We start from the raw sequence: 17,866 nt of genomic DNA, 5'->3' as shown, positions 1-17,866 counted from the left end.
TTTTAATGAGAGCTGGAGCTACAAATGCACAAAATGCAACACCACAGTATCTTTGTTTAATTACGATGTGCAAGTCAGTGCACCTATTTAGAGAAATGTTTGGACTCCATATGATTGGCTATCAGGTCATTTATCATCAATCATTCTAATCTGATCCCATTATTTCCTTCCTCTCTGTGCCAATACTCATATTCATTTGCCAGACTAGGAGCATTTAGGGGCATGCAGGGGCAAAATTAACATGGAGTTTCAAACAGCAAGAAACAGTCTAAGTAGCAATGACAAATTATCACATCTCAGAAGCCCAATAATCTTTTGAATTAGTTGCAGACCTGGAATGTGAGTCCACTCATTTCAAAAGAGTAACTGCATGTTTTAAAGACATTGGAAAACAAAAGAAAAAATCCACATTGAAAAAGGTAACGGAAGCCAATGTATATACAGCCACGCCATTTAAGCATATCAGCAGGATTAATAACTGTACACACATACAGTATCATAGAACATGCTACATTAATTGTATAGCCATTGATTATTGACCTGTTTACATACTTAATGATCACCATTATACTGTATATATAAACACCAACAAAGATTAAAAATAACATCATTTGGATGGCAGAGAAAGTTGGCTCTGTCATCTTCTTGACTTTTATTCATAAACAAATGTACATTTCTTTCTATACATACAGAATATGCACTGGTCCTAGTATTAGATGTTACAATAGAGTAGAATATCATTACCATTTATTTTGTTAGTTATCTCAGCTATGAGATAAATAATGTTTATAAAGTTAATTGACAGAGAGGTACTCAGAACCACACCAATCCACTTCAAAAATGATTACCTGCAGGGATGGATGGATGGATGGATACTTTATTAATCCCAAGGGGAAATTCACATAATGAATGTCAGCAAATAAAGAGCAACCTAATCTGCAATTCCTCTTTTAAGATGTTTCTCCTCTTCTAACAAACTTTGCAAATTGCATTAATGAGGGATAGTTTGTATTTCAAAATGAATAATCTTAAACACAAGATACAGAGCAAATGTTTCTAATAACAACTGATGCATGTTCGGGCTTTTTTGGATTGTCTACATTTGTAAACATGACTCCATTAGAATAATTGACAAGTTTAAAATATGCCAGGTATGAGTGTGTATGTACTGGGCTGCCCTAGTATACTGCCTATTAAAGATATCTTTCATTATGAAGTATACAGTAATCTCTTTTAAAATATTAAGAAATTTGAGGGCACCATTCAGTCCATCAAGTGCATTTGTTTAGCTAATAGCTTCACTCTTCCAATATCTCATCCAGATACTTCTTAAAAGGTTGTCAAAGTTTCTTCTTAGTTTGTTTCAAATTCTCACAATTCTTTGAGTAAAGAAGCGCTTTCTGGATACGGTCCAAAATGCACTTCCCTTAATTTCAACTGGCCAACTTGAATATGTGATTCACTATTAAGCTAAAAGAATTCTGCTGGACTTCATCAATGCCTTTGAGAATTCTGAAAACCTGGATTAAGTTCCCCGTGCATTCTGCTCTGCTTTAGACTTAATATATTTACTTTTCTGAGTCTGTCTGCAGCAGTACAACATGTCCTTAAGTCCTGGGATACACTTGGCTGCCATCCACTGCATATCTTCAAGTGCTGCTATGTCTTTTTTTGTAGCGTGATGACTAGAACTGTACACAATACTCCAGAGGCGGGCTCAACAGTGCATTATATAGTATAACGTCCCTTGATTGTTACCCAAATGTTTTCACAATAAACCTAATATATTATTTTCCTTGTTAATCACTTCTGTACATTGCTTACTCCAGAGTGGTGGAGAGTCCAGCCCCTCTCAAGGAGATTGGTTTCAGAGTCCAAGCTGTGCGTTGAGGTGAGACCGACTATATCTAGCCGGAACCTCTTGACCTCGCGCACTAGCTCAGGCTCCTTCCCCTTCAGAGAGGCGACATTCCATGTTCCAAGAGCCAGCTTCTGTAGCTGAGGATTGCACCGCCAAGGTCCTCGCCTTTGGCCACCACCCAACTCACACTGCTCCTGACCTCCTTGGCCCCTCCCATAGGTGGTGAGCCCATGGGAAGGGGGACCCATGTTGCTTCTTCGGGCAGTGCCCGGCCGAGCCCCATAGGTGCAGGCCCGGCCACCAGGCACTCGCCCAACCAGTCTACATGTGTTTCGTGGACTTGGAAAAGGCGTTCGATCGTGTCCCTCGAGGAATCCTGTGGGGGGTGCTCCAGGAGTATGCGGTACCGGACCCCCTGATAAGAGCTGTTCGGTCCCTGTACAACCGGTGTCAGAGCTTGGTCCACATTGCCGGCAGTAAGTCGAGCCTGTTTCCAGTGAGAGTTGGACTCCGCCAGGGTTGCCCTTTGTCACCGATTCTGTTCATAACTTTAATGGACAGAATTTCTAGGCGCAGCCAGGGTGTGGAGGGGGTCCAGTTTGGTGGACTCAGGATTGGGTCACTGCTTTTTGCAGATGATGTTGTCCTGTTTGTTTCATCAGGCTGTGATCTTCAGCTCTCTCTGAATCGGTTCGCAGCTGAGTGTGAAGTTGCTGGGATGGGAATCAGAACCTCCAAATCCAAGACCATGGTCCTCAGCCGGAAAAGGGTGGAGTGCTCTCTCAGGGCTGCGAGCGAGATCCTGCCCCAAGTGGAGGAGTTCAAGTATCTCGGGGTCTTGTTTACAAGTGAGGGAGGAATGTAGCGTGAGATCGACAGGCGGATCAGTGTGGTGTCCGCAGTGATGCAGGCTCTGCATCAGTCTGTAGTGGTGAAAAAGGAGCTGAGCCGTAAGGCAAAGCTCTGAGTTTACCAATCGATCTACATTCCTATCCTCACCTATGATCATGAGCTATGGGTAGTGACCGAAAGAACGAGATCGCGAATACAAGTGGCTGAAATGAGTTTCCTCTGCAGGGCGTCTAGGCTTTCTCTTAAAGATAAGGTGAGAAGCTCAGTCATCTGGGAGGGGCTCAGAGTAGAGCCACTGCTCCTCCGCATTCAGAGGAGTCAGATGAGGTGGTTTGGGCATCTGATCAGGATGCTGCCTGGACGCCTCCCTGGTGAGGTGTTCCAGACGCGTCCAACCGGGAGGAGGCCCCAGGGAAGACCCAGGACACACTGGTGGGCCTATGTCTCCCGGCTGGCCTGGGAACGCCTTGGGATTCTTCTGGGAGTGCTGGAAGAAGTGGCCGGGGAAAGGGAAGTCTGGGCCTCTCTGCTCGGGCTGCTGCCTCCACGACCTGACCTCGGATAAGCAGAAGAGGATGGCTACATTGCTTACATAATGAAAGTGTTGCATAAATATAAATCTCCAAATCCTTTTCAGGGGTTTCTTCTTTTAGGACAGTGGCTCCTATTTTATATTTATAATTGACAGTCATTTTGAAGCACTCTGCACTTTTCAACTTGAGATTCAGTTTTGTACGCAACCTCTGATGACAACAGCTTCTAGTTTTAGAATTAAACTTTGGTATGGGACTGTATCAAAGGGTTTTTAAAATCTATGTAAATTAAGTTGTATACTTTGCTTTTGTTAACTATTGCATTCGTCTGTTCAAAAAAAAAAAAAAAATAAAAGATTGGTTTGTCAGGATCTTTCTCTTATTAAGCCGTGCTGGCTGTTATTTTGTTTTATCACCTAGGTACTTTTCCAAATTATTTTCTACTATAGTTTTCATAATTTTGCATGTCAAAAAAGCAACATATTGGCACACAGCTCACTCTGTCTTGGCAGAAATGTTGTCAACATATAAGTTTGCTTTAATTAAAAGTGATGCAGTACTTCCCACCCACCCTTCCATCAATATTTTACACATGCTAATCCAGAACAAGGTTTCTTTAATGCTGGTGCTTAATCTAGCAATCAATAAGTGAAAGGTTGTGAAATATCCCTGGATATATTTGTAAGTTGTTGAATTTAAGTTTACCATGAATATATTAACATTTATGAGCAGTAATATGGTAAAATACCACATTAGTACAGCATCATGTTATGTGAGGTGAGAATCCTAATTTTAGAAAGACAAGCAGAATCCACACCATCATACTATATGGCGAGTGAGCTGGTGTTTGGGTGGGATGGATGGTGTTCACACCACCGAACAGAACCAGCAAATGGAATGCCCAGTATGAGAAACTGGCAATGATGCAAACAAGACTACCTCTCAAGATTGTACTTACAAACTCTGATCAGTACTGCAACTTGTGTGAAGTGTGAAATCTGTATACAATTGATAATTCATTTGTAGGCAAACTGCAAGTATTAACTGCTTAACACCTTTAATTTCAGTCTGCTCTTTAACAACAAAAGTCTGCAAAATGCAGACCACCACCTGCAACCTCAAAAGGCTCCTTTTCTTGAGAAGGCTAAAGAGGTTTGGGGTGGAAAACAAGATATTGGTGAACTTCTACCGCTAAGCAATTAAAAGTATCCTGACCAGATGCAACACGGTATGGTTTGTTAACCTGACTCGCCAGAATCGCAAACACCTCCAAAGGGCGGCCCATACTGCGTCTAAAATCATTGGGGCTGACCTTCCACAGCTTCATACCATCTACTCCACCAGATATCTGAAGAGGGTTGAACCCATCATCCAATTTATCCCGTTTTCACTTCTGCTTTCTGTTAAACGCTACGGCAGACCCACCATTCACCTACCAGCTTCAGGGACAGCCTTTTCTCCATTGCTACCCTGTACCGTACTGTACCCATCTCCAGGTTTATGAGTAGTTCTGCTGTATATTATATGTGTACTACCATCGGCATTTTTTTCTCTACTGTTTAATACAATCTACATCCTTGGTCTATTTTGCACTATATACACAATTGGCCCCATCTTCTACTCTTATTTATTGTATGTATTTATTTATAAATCACGATCTTATTGCCTTTATATACTACCGTGCCCCCCATCCTCTCCCCAGCAATTTCACTCCGCTGGTGAAATGTATGTGACAATAAAGCTATCGAATCGCTAATCTAAAGTGGGTGGTAAATATACATTTGAAAGATAATCTGCCCCTTTCATCAAACAAAATAATTCAAATCAAACACTTTCCATTGCTTAGAATATATACAAAAAATAAATCAGTTAAATTAAAAAACAGCCTACCTTGCATGACAACAATTTTAAAAAAGAACCATTCACACCCGTCTTTCTCCAAAACACAACCCCTAACCCTACCTCACTGTGTACCTCCGAAATGCCTCCTACATGAATTCAACACAACGAGACAACTGTTCCGGGATAGTTGCTCTTGCGTACACACGGAAATACTTGAGCGCGCACTCTACCAGAACTAGCAGAAAATTGTTTCCGTTTTTATGGTATTTACAGGCTTCTTAAGATTTAAGAAGTTGATATCTCTCCCGAGTTTATTAATTTCAGAACTTGCCAAAAATGAAGTAGTTTTTACTCGTAAGGATGTAATGATGGCGCTGACAGAAGCGTGTCAGTGATCAGGAAGTGGAGTTGCTCTTGTTCGTTCAGAGCAGAGGCTAAACTCGTAAAATAAAGGTAACGTTTTTTTTTTTCTTCTCCTTTCTTTCATTTCCTTAAGAAAACCATCTTCGCCCGAAATGCCGGCAACGTTATGTTAACGGGGATGGTTTAATAATTTCACAGTAATGACTTTTTGAGTAGTTACACGTTCTGACAACGAAAACGAACCACTTCTGAACAAATTCAGTTTGTCTTTACATTCTTCGCTTCTCCCAACAAACTGTTGCCAATCTTTTAGTAGTCCTTGTTTAATCTTCTTATTAATCATTAATTGACAGCACTAGCTGTTCAGGAGTGGCTTTAGAAGTCTTTGTTATTATTCTGTCAATAGCATATAAATAAATAAATAAAAGCACCACACCTGCCAGACTTTAAATTTTGGCTGAGTGAAAATTTCAAAACTTCATAAATTATTTCACTTCTTGATAACAGTGATGTAATGCAGTACTAAAGTTTTATGTATTGTATTTATAATACAGTATACTTTATGGCCAATAAAATAGCTAACTACAGTACACATGACTTTATGAACTCAATGCAGGTTGGAATCATTGATTTGAAAGTATTGGAACTCTATGCGTAGACTTATTAGGCCCTATTATTTTACCCCCCAAAAAAAGAATAGAACTGGTTTAAACAGAATTGAAAAGGGACAAAGGCTCCTTACAATGATACTTCAGATCTCAAATGCAGTGCTTGACTCGCATCAATCTAGTTCAGTCCTATGTGGCTGCAGGTTTTTGTCCAAACCAAATATATTTGACTCCTAGCCTAATGAAGCTGTTCTTTCCCAGTTTTTATATTTTGGTTGTCAATTTAAAAACAAAAACGGGCAATTTTGTGTTAGAATGTACCAAGTATTTATGTATGTTACATATGAATCATTAAGTGTTCTTTTTTAATTTAGTTTTCATTATCCAATATTACTATTAAGCAAGATAGTGGGACTGACACTGAAGTAGTTGCGGCCTTTCAGCATTCAGTGTTGTGAAACTGGAGGGAACAAAACCCGGCAGCCATGGAGTGACCACGACTGAGCTATAAAGACTTTTACTATAATTTAACAGGTAATTGTCTGGAATCCCAGTCATGCAACTATCAATCAGAATCATATGCTGCTGTACTGTTTATATCAGTAAAATGAATGCAGTTAACACCTAAAATTCTGTCATTGTAATGTAATTACCATTATACTGAAATATATCAACTAAAGAACAGTATTTAACTAAGCTGCTTATACTGGCTTAGTAGCCATTACTTTTAATTAAATGTAAAATATTGATAAACATTTTATAATAGTGTTCTTTTACTTATAGATTCAAAAATAAAATATTGCAAAGTGTAGATTGTTAGATTTTTTTATTTTTGGAATATAAAAAATTGAGGTTAATCGGAAAATTGTGATAATCTGTGGATTCTGTATTTTGTGTTTTTTTTTTTTTTGTATTACATACTATATTTTTACAGACATTCCATGTTTTAAGTCAGCATCATTGTGAGCCTGTGGAAATCTAAAAAATATTCACAAAATATTCTTATACATTGAAACAATTAAGCAAACATTGAAACAAAAGCCGGATCTGACCCAAAGGCCTCAATTTTGACAATACTGCTGTAGATCCGTGAATCTGCAAGTAGACAGTTTTTGTCACAAATATTGTTGTAAAATGTTCATGACATAAACAAATATCCAAGAGATATCATTATAGGGATTATATCTTTGCTTATTAGTGCCAAAATAATGTTAAATAATTGATGTCATAATTAGTGTAAAAAATGTTATTTATGTAAAATGAAAAATGAATCTTTACATTGACTGTAAATAATTCTACAGATATTTAGCTGATCATGCTGTTTATTCTTAGCAGTTTTAATTGGTTATATTCAACACTTTTCTTTAAGATCTTTCGAGTCAGCAGTTTTGTACTACATTTCTGCTAATTGTTTCTTCAGATGTCTTTATTTTTTTTCCCAAGGAGGATGATTGTAGAAGTGGCAATGACGGCCGCTGCAACACATGTAGATTTCTACATTGGCCTGGGACTGGCAATCAGTTCCAGTATTTTTATTGGTGGAAGTTTCATACTAAAGAAGAAAGGTCTGCTGAGATTAGCCTGCAAAGGTTCAATGCGAGCAGGTAATAAATGAAATGTATTTTATCCCCCTTTTTTTTTTTTTTGCTTCCTGTCGGTTTATGGATAGGTAGCCTAGAGGCATAGTGTATAGAGCAACGCCTGATGTCCAAGAGACTTAGATAATAGTGTTACTGAGAACACTGGCCTAGCAGGAGTAATTGTGCCTTATAGCAGATGGCCTCTACCTTCGATCCAGTTAAGGAAAAAGCAAAATTACAAAAATGTATGTATAGTATGAAGAGGTTATATGGTGTTTTGGATTGTTTATAAATGACTAAAAGTAAAATAAGTCATTTGATTGAAAATATAGTTCAAATAGGAATCACCCTTTAGATATGAGACTGGTTAAATACATTGCTAACCAAGAAGGAAGCTTGACAGCCCTGGATTTAGATACAGTACATCAAATACATTTATACATTGGGTGTTACTTTACATCTACATTTTTCCCACTTTTTTATAGGACAGGGTGGACATGCATACCTTAAAGAATGGCTGTGGTGGGCTGGTCTTCTTTCAAGTAAGTTTCACATTATGTTTTTTGTGGTCATTGTGTTTTTCTTCAATAAAATTGGACATCTTCCCTTATAATAAATGTGTACTAATCTATACACAATCAAGGCCAATGGGAACTTCTATGTGAAAGCTTATGTGTTTCTACAACTGTTATTTAAGCCATCTACAAATATAATTTAAAAATAGTGTATATTTCATTTTATTTTAATAGGGCGGCGCAGTGGTTAGCACTGCTACCTCTCAGTAAGAAGACCTGGGTTTGCTTCCCGGGTCCTCCCTGCATGGAGTTTGCATGTTCTCCCCGTGTCTGCATGGGTTTCCTCCCACAGTCCAAAGACATGCAGGTTAGGTGTATTGGCGAGCCTAAATTGTCCTTAGTGTGTGCTTGGTGTGTGTGTGTATGTGCACACCCTGTGGTGGGCTGGTGCCCTATGTTGGCTGGGATTGGCTCCAGCAGACCCCCGTGACCCTGTAGTTAGGTTGGATAATGGATGGATTTATTTTAATAGGTAACGATAAAGGAAATCACAGTTCGATAGGCAGGTGATCTGTACTAAATCTATCAAGTTATTTGGATCCAATCTCATATTTTCAGTTATTTTTCTTTAAAACTAAACTATTTTAAGCAAGATTACATTTTTATTTCCATCATTCAAAGGTGCAAAATACCAAAAAAAATTAAAAGCGCCTGAAGCAAAGGTTTGGGCACCCAACAAGGTCAGTATTTAGTAACAACCCCTTTGGCAAGCTTGTAAATACTTTTTGTAGTCAGCTAAGAGTCTTTCAGTTCTTACTTGGGATGTTTTCATCCATTTGTCCTTGCGAAAGGCTTCACATTTTGCAAGATTCCCATGCTGTCAGCACTGCTCTTTTGAAATCTATCCATAGATTTTCAGTGATGTTTAGGTCGGGTGACTGTAAGTACCATAGCTAAACCATCAGCTTGCGCCTCTTGAGGTATTCCATTTTAGATTCTGAGGTGTGTTTTGGATCAATATCTTCTGGTAGAACCCATTGTCTCTTTAAGTTGAGCTTTTTTTTACAGGTGGTGTGATGTTTATTTCCAGAATTTGCTGGTATTTATTTGAATCCATTCTTCCCTTTACCAATGACCTGTTCTCCCATGCTTAATAGGTGGAGAGGTGATCTTTTTCTAGAATTTGGTACCCTCTTTCCTCCAGACATACCTTTGCACATTGTGGCCAAAAAGTTCTATTTTGATTTTTATCATTCCACAGGATTTATTTCCAAAATGCATCAGGCTTGTTTAAATGTTAATTTGCAAACTTCTGGCTAGAACGCATTGAAGGTTTTCTTCTGCTGACTCTATCATGAAGGAAATATTTGTTCAGGTGTCACTGCACAGTAGAATAGTGCACCACCACTCCAGAGTCTGCTAAATCTTCCTGAAGATCTTTTGAAGTCAAACTGGGAATTTTTTTTTTTTTTTGCCTTACTAGCAATCTGATTCAGCAGTTCTTTGAGAAAGTTGTCTTGGACTTCCAGACCTCAGCTTGACCTCCATTGTCCCTGTTAAGTGCCATTTCTTAACATTATGATTTGAGGAAACACCTACCTGAAATTGCTTTGCTATCTTCTTGTAGCCGTCTCCAGCTTTGTGAGCGTCAATTGTTTCCTTTTTCAGACTGCTAGGCAGCTGCTTAGAAGAGCTTATGGCTGCTGATTGTTGGGACAAGGTTTGAGGGGGTCAGAGAATTTACACGACTTTGCAATTTGCATCACCTGGGGTTTCCTAACGATGACTGTGAAAAGGCCATAACCGTAATGAGCTAATTAAGGACTGAGACCACATATATCTTGGGGTGCCCAAACTTTTGAGTGGTGTTCCTTTCCTTTTTCACTGTACAATTGTACAAAACAAAAGCGATACACTTTTCTTGTATAAAATGCTGAAATGAAATGTGTCATCTTTAACTTTATGCCTTTTGGTGATCAGTTCTGCTTTTGTTAATTTAACTATTCACAGTAACAGACATTTTTAAGCAAGGGTGCCCAAACATTTGCATTCTACTGTATGTTGTGTGGGTGGCACAGTGGTGCAGTTGTTAACACAAGTGTTTTACAGTATTGTGTGAATCATAGCCCATTGCCCATGTGTTTTCTTTCCACATCTCAGTGACACATGTTAAATAAGTTTGACCTGCACAAAGTGAGTGTGCACTGCAATTTACTGGCACTATTTCCAGGGCTGGCTCCTATTTTGCCTAACGCTGAACTGAATTAAGTGGGTTTGATAATAGATTGAAACATTTTTCCTTACTTCTGTACACTGGAAATATACGACCGCAAAATTTAATTTGAATGTTTTATCTGTGAGTAGCATGATCATAGAATATTTCATGCAGCAGTCTCATGGCTTCAGTCTGAATTCCAGGTTCAAATCTGTCAGATATGCACATTCGGTTAATTAGTTCTGTGTGAAGAGGTGTGTGGGTGATTATATGTTGCATTAGACTACAATTTTTTCCAAGTCTGGCCCCGTTTGCATCTGCCAAATTAGGATTGAGGTCCTTGTGACTCTGTATTGAAGAAACAATTTCTAAAAGTGGATGGAAGTTATTAAATTTTTAACCCTTCAAGAATATTTAAAATATTTATATTGACTTTTTTCTTTATTGCAGTGGGCGCAGGAGAAGCTGCTAATTTTGCTGCATATGCATTTGCTCCAGCCACTCTTGTAACTCCTTTAGGGGCTCTGAGTGTCTTAGTAAGGTGAGAGATCAGAACTGAGCACTGTTAATTTATTAAGAGTCATTTACATGCATGTCAGTGGTTTAATTTGCCTAATTAGCTTTTTTTATTATGGCTGTTGCATGAAGTGAGTTTATTCCATTTTGATGGAATCTCAGTGTTTCATCTTTTGTCTAATTCCCTTAATTTAATTCCGCGTACAAAACTACATCCCGTTAAAATCATAACATAAACTGTGTCTTAATCTTTACACGGGTACTAGTTTTTATTCAATTTAATGACACATAACTACTAAACAAAAATAAATTAAAAAGTATATCACAGAATACTGTGCCCCTGCCCTTATAGTTCTCTCATGCCAAATGATGGTCTGTTTTTTTCCAGTGCTGTGCTGTCTTCATATTTTTTAAATGAGCGCCTAAATATACATGGCAAAATTGGTTGTGTGCTTTGCATTTTGGGATCAACTGTTATGGTATTTCATGCCCCTCAAGAAGAAGAAGTAGATTCCTTAAGCATCATGGCAGAAAAACTAAAGGATCCAGGTATGATTCAGCTTTTTAAAACTACCTTACAGCAGGGAACATATTGCATATATCACACCATGGATTTTGTGTTATACTGAGTAAGATGGCGTGATTGTGCCCACACTTCAGTTGACTGGCATATGTCCAAGGCTGGTTCCAGCTTTGTGCCCAGTGCTCCACCTTCTCTGTGACCCTATATTGGAGTAAATTAGTTCAGAAGTTGAAATACAGAATACATGTTTCAACAATGCATTTATACCACCTCAATGATTCTTTTTAAGATGCATTCTTATATTGTAATAGTATACTGTATTGTATATAGCACTGCATACCACACCTACCTTCTGATACTTGATAGGGCAGTGGATGTCTTGATTGTTATATATCAATAATGAAATATAATATCTTCGGACATTGATCTTTTTTTTGTTTTGTTTTTGCAGGATTTGTGGTCTTTGCTGTAGCAGTGGTAGTCAGCAGCCTCATACTCATATTCTGTGTTGCACCACACTATGGCCAGAAGAATGTTCTTGTATATGTACTGATTTGCTCTATTATTGGCTCACTTTCAGTTTCTTGTGTGAAAGGGCTGGGCATTGGAATCAAGCAGTGGTTTGCTGGCACCCTTGTATTGAAGGACCCCCTCTTCTGGGTACTATTAATTTGCCTTGTGATCTGTATTAGTACACAGATCAATTACCTTAACAAAGCCTTGGACATCTTCAATACGTCTATCGTCACGCCCATCTACTATGTATTTTTTACAACGGCTGTAATGGCTTGTTCTGCTATTCTCTTTAAAGAATGGTACAGTATGTCAGCTGACAGCATTATAGGCACCATCAGTGGTTTCCTAACTATTATTTTGGGCATTTTTCTTCTAAATGCATTCAAAGATATAACATTTACTTGGGACACTTTACCACTTTTCTTAAGAGGAGGTTATAAAGGTCAGCAATGGGAACAGCACTATGTTGTTCTGCCACAGACAACAGAAACTGAAGAGCTTCTGAGTGAAGGAGCTAATAAGGCACATGCCCTTGATAAATCAATCAGAAGAAATGGCAATGTTGCAGTAGCATAAGACTTAAACAAAAGAGCTGAGGTAAATTCCTTATGTGTGGTATCCTTTGGAACCATAATGTTGTGCCACAACCTTTTTTTTTTGCACAGTTGAAGTTTTTATGTAACAAAAAGAACTTTCTTCAAACCAACTCCCAATTTGTAAATTATATCAATTATGAAATAACTGCAGGTTCATGTGAACAAACACCATTTCAGCTGAAAAAGCCCCATAAAAGAAACAATCACTTCTTTGAATGTTTAAAGAAGGAACTTGTTGATGTTGTCATGTGCTTAAAATGATGGATTTTATTCTAGGGTTGATATTGGACTTGCATATTCCTTTTGCACTGAAATCTTGCTTGGAACATTAATAACGAAGAAAACTTAGTATATATTGATACATGATGGATACATTTTTGCTACATTTATATATAAAAAAAAAAAATCTTGGTGCTTAATTTCCAAAAACATTTAGTTTTCCTCTTTCAAAAAGTAGAGTAATCATGTAATTTATATTGTGTTTGCCGAATGTAATGCTAATCATATACTTCACAGCTAACAAGTACCTCAGATGTGGAAAATGAATTCATGTTAACCAAAAAAATACTAAGAAGCTAAATATCAAAAAATAGACTGTTCATTTAGTACACAAATGCATCAATCCTATTATTTTTGCATTCTGAATTTGTTTTTGAACAAAGTGCATTTAAAACCTGCTATTACGTAGTTTTCATTACATATTCCCATGCAATAACAAATAATAAATAGAGTGTCATTCTTCTAAGCAGTCCCAGTTTGTAAGTAGCTCTTCTTTAATGAACAATACTTACAAGAAGACATTGTGATTTTTTTTTTTTTTTTAGAATTTGGTATCAGCTCAGATTTATTCAAATTTTGGATCAGTGCACCTATCATAGGGAGGTCATTCTTAATTCTTAAAAATTAATGTTTTAAATAAAATAACAAAAAAAATTAAGACACTTGGCTGTAGTCACTTAATGATTACCAGTATGAAAAGTAACATGGATTGAATAAATTGACCATTTAAAGCTCATAGCATAAACAATATCATGACAGTTATGAGTTTTGTTTGTTTTTTATGCAGCATAATTGTGTGCTAAAGTATAATTTGGTCATTTGCCCTGCAGCAAAGAACCTAGCAACCAAAATAACTTTTAAAATGTACTTTAGACAAATACATTTGAACATAATCAAGGTTTATAAAGTACAGTTGAACAACTGTAATTGCAAAAGTTAAAGATGTTAAATTATATCTTTCTCAAAATGGTTATATTGGAATATAAAAGCATTGCAATTATTTAAATTGTTGTACAAGTTTTAATACTAGTTTTGAGTTAAACTTTTGATATAACGTTATAAATAGTTGTAATTAAAAAATACAGCCAGAAATGCAGTGTTATAAAATATTGTGTATAATCTGGCACCCATGCTTAGCAAAAATTAAAATGAGTATAAATAATATGACTAGTGGATTATAACCTTTAAACTGACCTCATTTTTAAAAAAGTCACTAGTCCACATATTACTTTAATGAACAGAAGTTATATGGAAAAGTTTAATAAATATCTGTACATTTTTTTCAAATAAGGTTCAAAATTAATGTTACTTTTATAAAATGTAGTTTTGTCAAATGCAGTTAATAAGTAGCATTATCAATCAATTAACCAGCAATTCTTTAAAGACACAACAGTCACAAGCGGTCATTCCATCCTTGTTACACATTTTCCTCTCACCTGTTAAACACTGTGAACATTTTTCAGATATTACTGGTGGCTACCTGTCAAACACCAAATATTGATTTGATCTCTCTATATTTAAATAGGCATTTGTGTAACTGGCATGGAAAATTAATAGACTGTCTTTTTAAAGCAATATGTTGTCAAAAGGAGCAAATCAGCACTCAAGGCCTCAGATAACACTTTATTTCTCAAAAAAAGAGAAATTTATATTTACATATGAGGAGTTATCAATCACTGCCATCCCTAAATTTTAAGCACAACCTCCACAGGGGTTATGGTCAGATGCATTCTCCCCTACTGGCAAAAAGTAAATAGTTGAATGAGGCACATGTTCAGATCTCCCATTTGCACGATCTACTGCTTCTCTTCTTCAAAAGCACAACAGCAGGGGAGCAGTTGCTGTGCTTTCTTTGCAGTTTTGTTTTACGGCGTGTCCATATTCTCACTGATTTACCGTATATTCTAATCAGACATGCTCTCTGAAAGGGACCCCTTACTCCTCTGTGTCTGCTCCAGTCGGTTCAGAATGAACTGGCTGGTATCAATGAAGCGCTCCACACAGTTAACAAAACACGTCTCAGTCCGACCGTCCAGTTTCGGCCCAGGTTTGTCCATACACTTCTCCTGTGAACAAGAATTGCTGCATTACATTTTATCCACATGTATGTTGGTAAGATCGCAATAGTCCTTTATACGGAGTTAAAGTTATATATATATATATATATATATATATATATATATATATATAGAGAGAGAGAGAGAGAGAGAGAGAGAGAGAGAGAGAGAGAGAGAGAGAGAGAGAGAGAGAGAGAGAGAGAGAGAGAGAGAGAGAGAGAGAGAGAGAGAGAGAGAGAGAGAGAGAGAGAGAGAGAGATAGATACAGTGTGTTAATACTACCAGCTGCACATTTAGATCTGAAAATATGTAATCATACGAAGCATTCGACAGGACTAGATTTCAAACTATTCACCTAACATAGAACTAAGTATTCCAAACTATTAAAATGTGACAGGATCCCCGATTATTCTTACCGGCATATCGCCAATACAGGCCTGGTTTGTCGGGCAACACCTGACACAAACTAACAAAATGTTATGTTTAGATATTATAATTCGCGATTGAAATAAAATGATCTGGTCACTTATGCAAACCTCATACAGTTAGGCACTACTGCAACCTTACTGTAATACAAACTAAAAAAAATTGTAATACTATCGTCCTTCCCCGAATGCTTACCCAGCAGACTTCTGTCATTTGATGGACTAACTGTTGAAATCTTTGCTTTTGAGACTCCACTTCTATGAATTGTTGTAATTGCGGGTCTGCCGTTACTCCTTGAGAGTCCATGTCTCTTCAGAACTTGCAGACTGTTTTTGGTGTGAAATGTGACAGTCAAAAATTAACCGGCGAATTCGCACACTTCACCGTTCTACTGACCTTCACGTGCATCAGCGGCTGCAGCACAGTTCGGCGGAAGGAACGATTTGACGCTTCCGGTGGGCGGGCTGCAATTGCAGTCTGTTGCATCATGGGAGTTTCTGTGAGTTTTTGTATTTTTTTGGGCACGAGTCCGACTCCTCACCCTATCGTGCTAGGACGCTAATGTCAAACGACGAAAGTATACGGATACAGCTCCGTTAACATGTATCAGTAGAAGGCTAATATTTAAAAAAAATAGTTACCACTGCTTCTTTCCAGCGTCACGATTCTCAGTTCTCATCCTAGTTACTGCCTGGTTAGATTTAGTAGGTTATCAGCATAACTGGATTTTCAGTTCTTTAACCAATGATGTGCGAGTGTGGTTACCTTTAATTTTATGTTAGTAGGGTTGTCACCTTTACTTAAAAAAGTAAGGAACGCCCATAGAACAACGGCGATGCAGGGGAGACACTACGGAGTTGGATTTGTGAAGGGTAGTGCGTGAAGCAGGGGTTTAGGGATTAGGGCGTGTGTTTGTAATCCACCCCATCGTGCCTTCCAAAGGTATTGTCACTGTCAGACTTAAATGTTTAGAATATATTAACTATAATTATTCACAACACCCGCAAAATAAAATCTCACAGCCAAAAAACATACCTTCTAAAACGTTACAATATCTTGGGAACAGCAGCAAGCACATTCCACGGCGCCGTTACAGCGACATCTGTCTTTTTTTTCCCATGTGCATTTTAAGATTAAAAGTTAAAAAAAAATCTCTCTTAATCATTAAAAAACTACGGAAATGAAGAAGATAACTGACTGGCTGCATTAAATTTTTGATAATGTAATATGTGAAGTTGGGAGATTTTGAGTTTGAAGGTTTTTAGCAATGGTGTATATAAATAAACGTATGGCCTCAACTGTTTACTATTCAATACATACGCACGGACATGTAATGGACTTTATACTGTATTTCAAAGCATTCTAAAATGCTTTCTCTTAAAAATCACTTGTTAGGAAATAAAGCAGTCCAAAGTAGTGACACTAGTTTTTAACTAAACTTACTGAAACTCAGCATTATTCATTCCACAGACATTGTTCATTTAAGCTCAGGCTTGACCTGATGGTGTTATCAATTTCCATTTGCGTCTCAATAAAGGAAGAGGGGACACATTTACAGTAACCTTTAATGATTATCTTTTAGTATTTTTCAAAAAGTATACCTTATATTACATGCTTGGAGGTCACAATATTGGTTATTACCACCATATCAGCCGTAGTTATATTCTTTTTTTCTGTTACCTTCAGTGTGTGGGACATGCACCTCATTATTGGGAATTGTGATCTGAATCAGTTCTAAAGCAGTACAGGAAATGCTAAAGTGTCAGCATAATTCAGGAAATTGTAACAGTTTTTTGGAATGCATCTTTAACCTTATAGTAAGGTCATCAGCTCCTCTGGCTAGGCCCGGGGGAATAGTATTTTTTATTTTCCTGTGTGTGGTATTCCCCTGTGAGTGACCCTTCCACTCTATCTAAATTTACATACTTTACATAAAATCAAATCAAGTTTTATCTGTCACATACAATTATACACAGTATAGTATGCAGTGAAATGCTTAGTTGCTGAACTCCATGGCAATAACAGTAAATAAGCAATTCTATACATATCAATATGTTCAATGACAGCATAATATTAATATTATAAAATATAAATAAATAATTTAATATAGGATGTTGTGTTGCTGTAGGGACTGTCCTTGTTTTTTTTCCTAATTTCCTTAATACACTTTTTATTGGCATAAATCAGGACTCTACTGCTTGCATTCTGGATCCGGGGCTTGCTCACAGGTGAAATGACATCTTTAAACTGTCCCGATATGAGTAGGTCTGCCCATGTTGTTAATGCAGTTGCATCTTTAGTAGGCTTTGCCAACCGGGTAATGCATTATATATAAACCTATATATATATATATATATATATATATATATATATATATATAATGTCCCGTGACCCTGTGTTCAGATTCAGCGGGTTGGAAAATGGATGGATGGATATATATATATATATATGTAATACGCTACCGTGGCTGTTCGTTTGTCTGTCCAGGATTTTAAATCAGCTTTAGCTTGCAAACTGTTTGACCTATTGACCTGACATTTGGTCCAGATATACTACGTGACCTCTACTGTCCACTTTCGGGGTG

At 37.4% G+C, this 17,866-nt stretch overlaps 3 protein-coding genes across 8 annotated transcripts in view; 1 reads left to right on the top strand and 2 right to left on the bottom strand.

Annotated features, from left to right (window-relative positions):
• Positions 1-5,232, bottom strand: part of taf7 (TAF7 RNA polymerase II, TATA box binding protein (TBP)-associated factor) — a 33,540-nt gene extending 28,308 nt beyond the window's left edge. For 3 of the 5 annotated variants that reach the window (XM_039766020.1, XM_039766022.1, XM_039766023.1), the window contains exon 1: positions 5,137-5,221. Coding sequence is in view for 1 of the 5 variants with exons in the window: in XM_039766024.1 (XP_039621958.1) it covers positions 5,137-5,143 (7 nt within the window). In the remaining 4 variants the exon portion in view is untranslated. Of the gene's footprint in view, positions 1-5,136 lie in introns of all 5 variants that reach the window. The other 2 variants (XM_039766021.1, XM_039766024.1) reach the window with 2 other exon arrangements.
• Positions 5,233-5,257: 25 nt separating this feature from the next.
• Positions 5,258-13,268, top strand: zgc:101583 (uncharacterized protein LOC494104 homolog). Of its 2 annotated transcripts, XM_039766025.1 has the most exons (7): positions 5,258-5,541; positions 6,434-6,593; positions 7,503-7,663; positions 8,125-8,181; positions 10,820-10,910; positions 11,274-11,434; positions 11,860-13,268. In XM_039766025.1, the coding sequence occupies exons 3-7, from the start codon at positions 7,507-7,509 to the stop codon at positions 12,498-12,500; spliced, it is 1,107 nt and encodes a 368-aa protein (XP_039621959.1). In that variant the 5' UTR covers positions 5,258-5,541; positions 6,434-6,593; positions 7,503-7,506; the 3' UTR covers positions 12,501-13,268. The 2 variants fall into 2 exon arrangements, with proteins under 2 accessions (XP_039621959.1, XP_039621961.1); XM_039766027.1 differs by lacking the exon at positions 6,434-6,593.
• A 1,134-nt stretch (positions 13,269-14,402) lies between these two features.
• Positions 14,403-15,723, bottom strand: timm8a (translocase of inner mitochondrial membrane 8 homolog A (yeast)). The gene is made up of 2 exons (XM_039766028.1): positions 15,478-15,723; positions 14,403-14,865 (listed from the first exon to the last, which is right to left on the bottom strand). Exons 1-2 carry the CDS (start codon positions 15,586-15,588, stop codon positions 14,704-14,706), a joined length of 273 nt encoding a protein of 90 aa, XP_039621962.1. The 5' UTR covers positions 15,589-15,723; the 3' UTR covers positions 14,403-14,703.
• Between the last annotated feature and the right edge of the window lie 2,143 nt (positions 15,724-17,866).

Source organism: Polypterus senegalus, chromosome 10 (assembly GCF_016835505.1).
Source record: "Polypterus senegalus isolate Bchr_013 chromosome 10, ASM1683550v1, whole genome shotgun sequence".
NCBI lineage: Eukaryota > Metazoa > Chordata > Cladistia > Polypteriformes > Polypteridae > Polypterus > Polypterus senegalus.
This window is presented reverse-complemented; position numbering and strand designations above follow the sequence as displayed.

Coding starts and splice junctions, on each gene's coding strand:
- zgc:101583 (XM_039766027.1), top strand. CDS start 7,507: ATGATTGTAGAAGTGGCAATGACGGCCGCTGCAACACATGTAGATTTC. Junction 10,911..11,273: donor GCTCTGAGTGTCTTAGTAAG/GTGAGAGATCAG, acceptor GTTTTTTTCCAG/TGCTGTGCTGTCTTCATATT. Junction 11,435..11,859: donor AGAAAAACTAAAGGATCCAG/GTATGATTCAGC, acceptor TTGTTTTTGCAG/GATTTGTGGTCTTTGCTGTA.
- timm8a (XM_039766028.1), bottom strand. CDS start 15,588: ATGGACTCTCAAGGAGTAACGGCAGACCCGCAATTACAACAATTCATA. Junction 14,866..15,477: donor AAATGACAGAAGTCTGCTGG/GTAAGCATTCGG, acceptor TCTTGTTCACAG/GAGAAGTGTATGGACAAACC.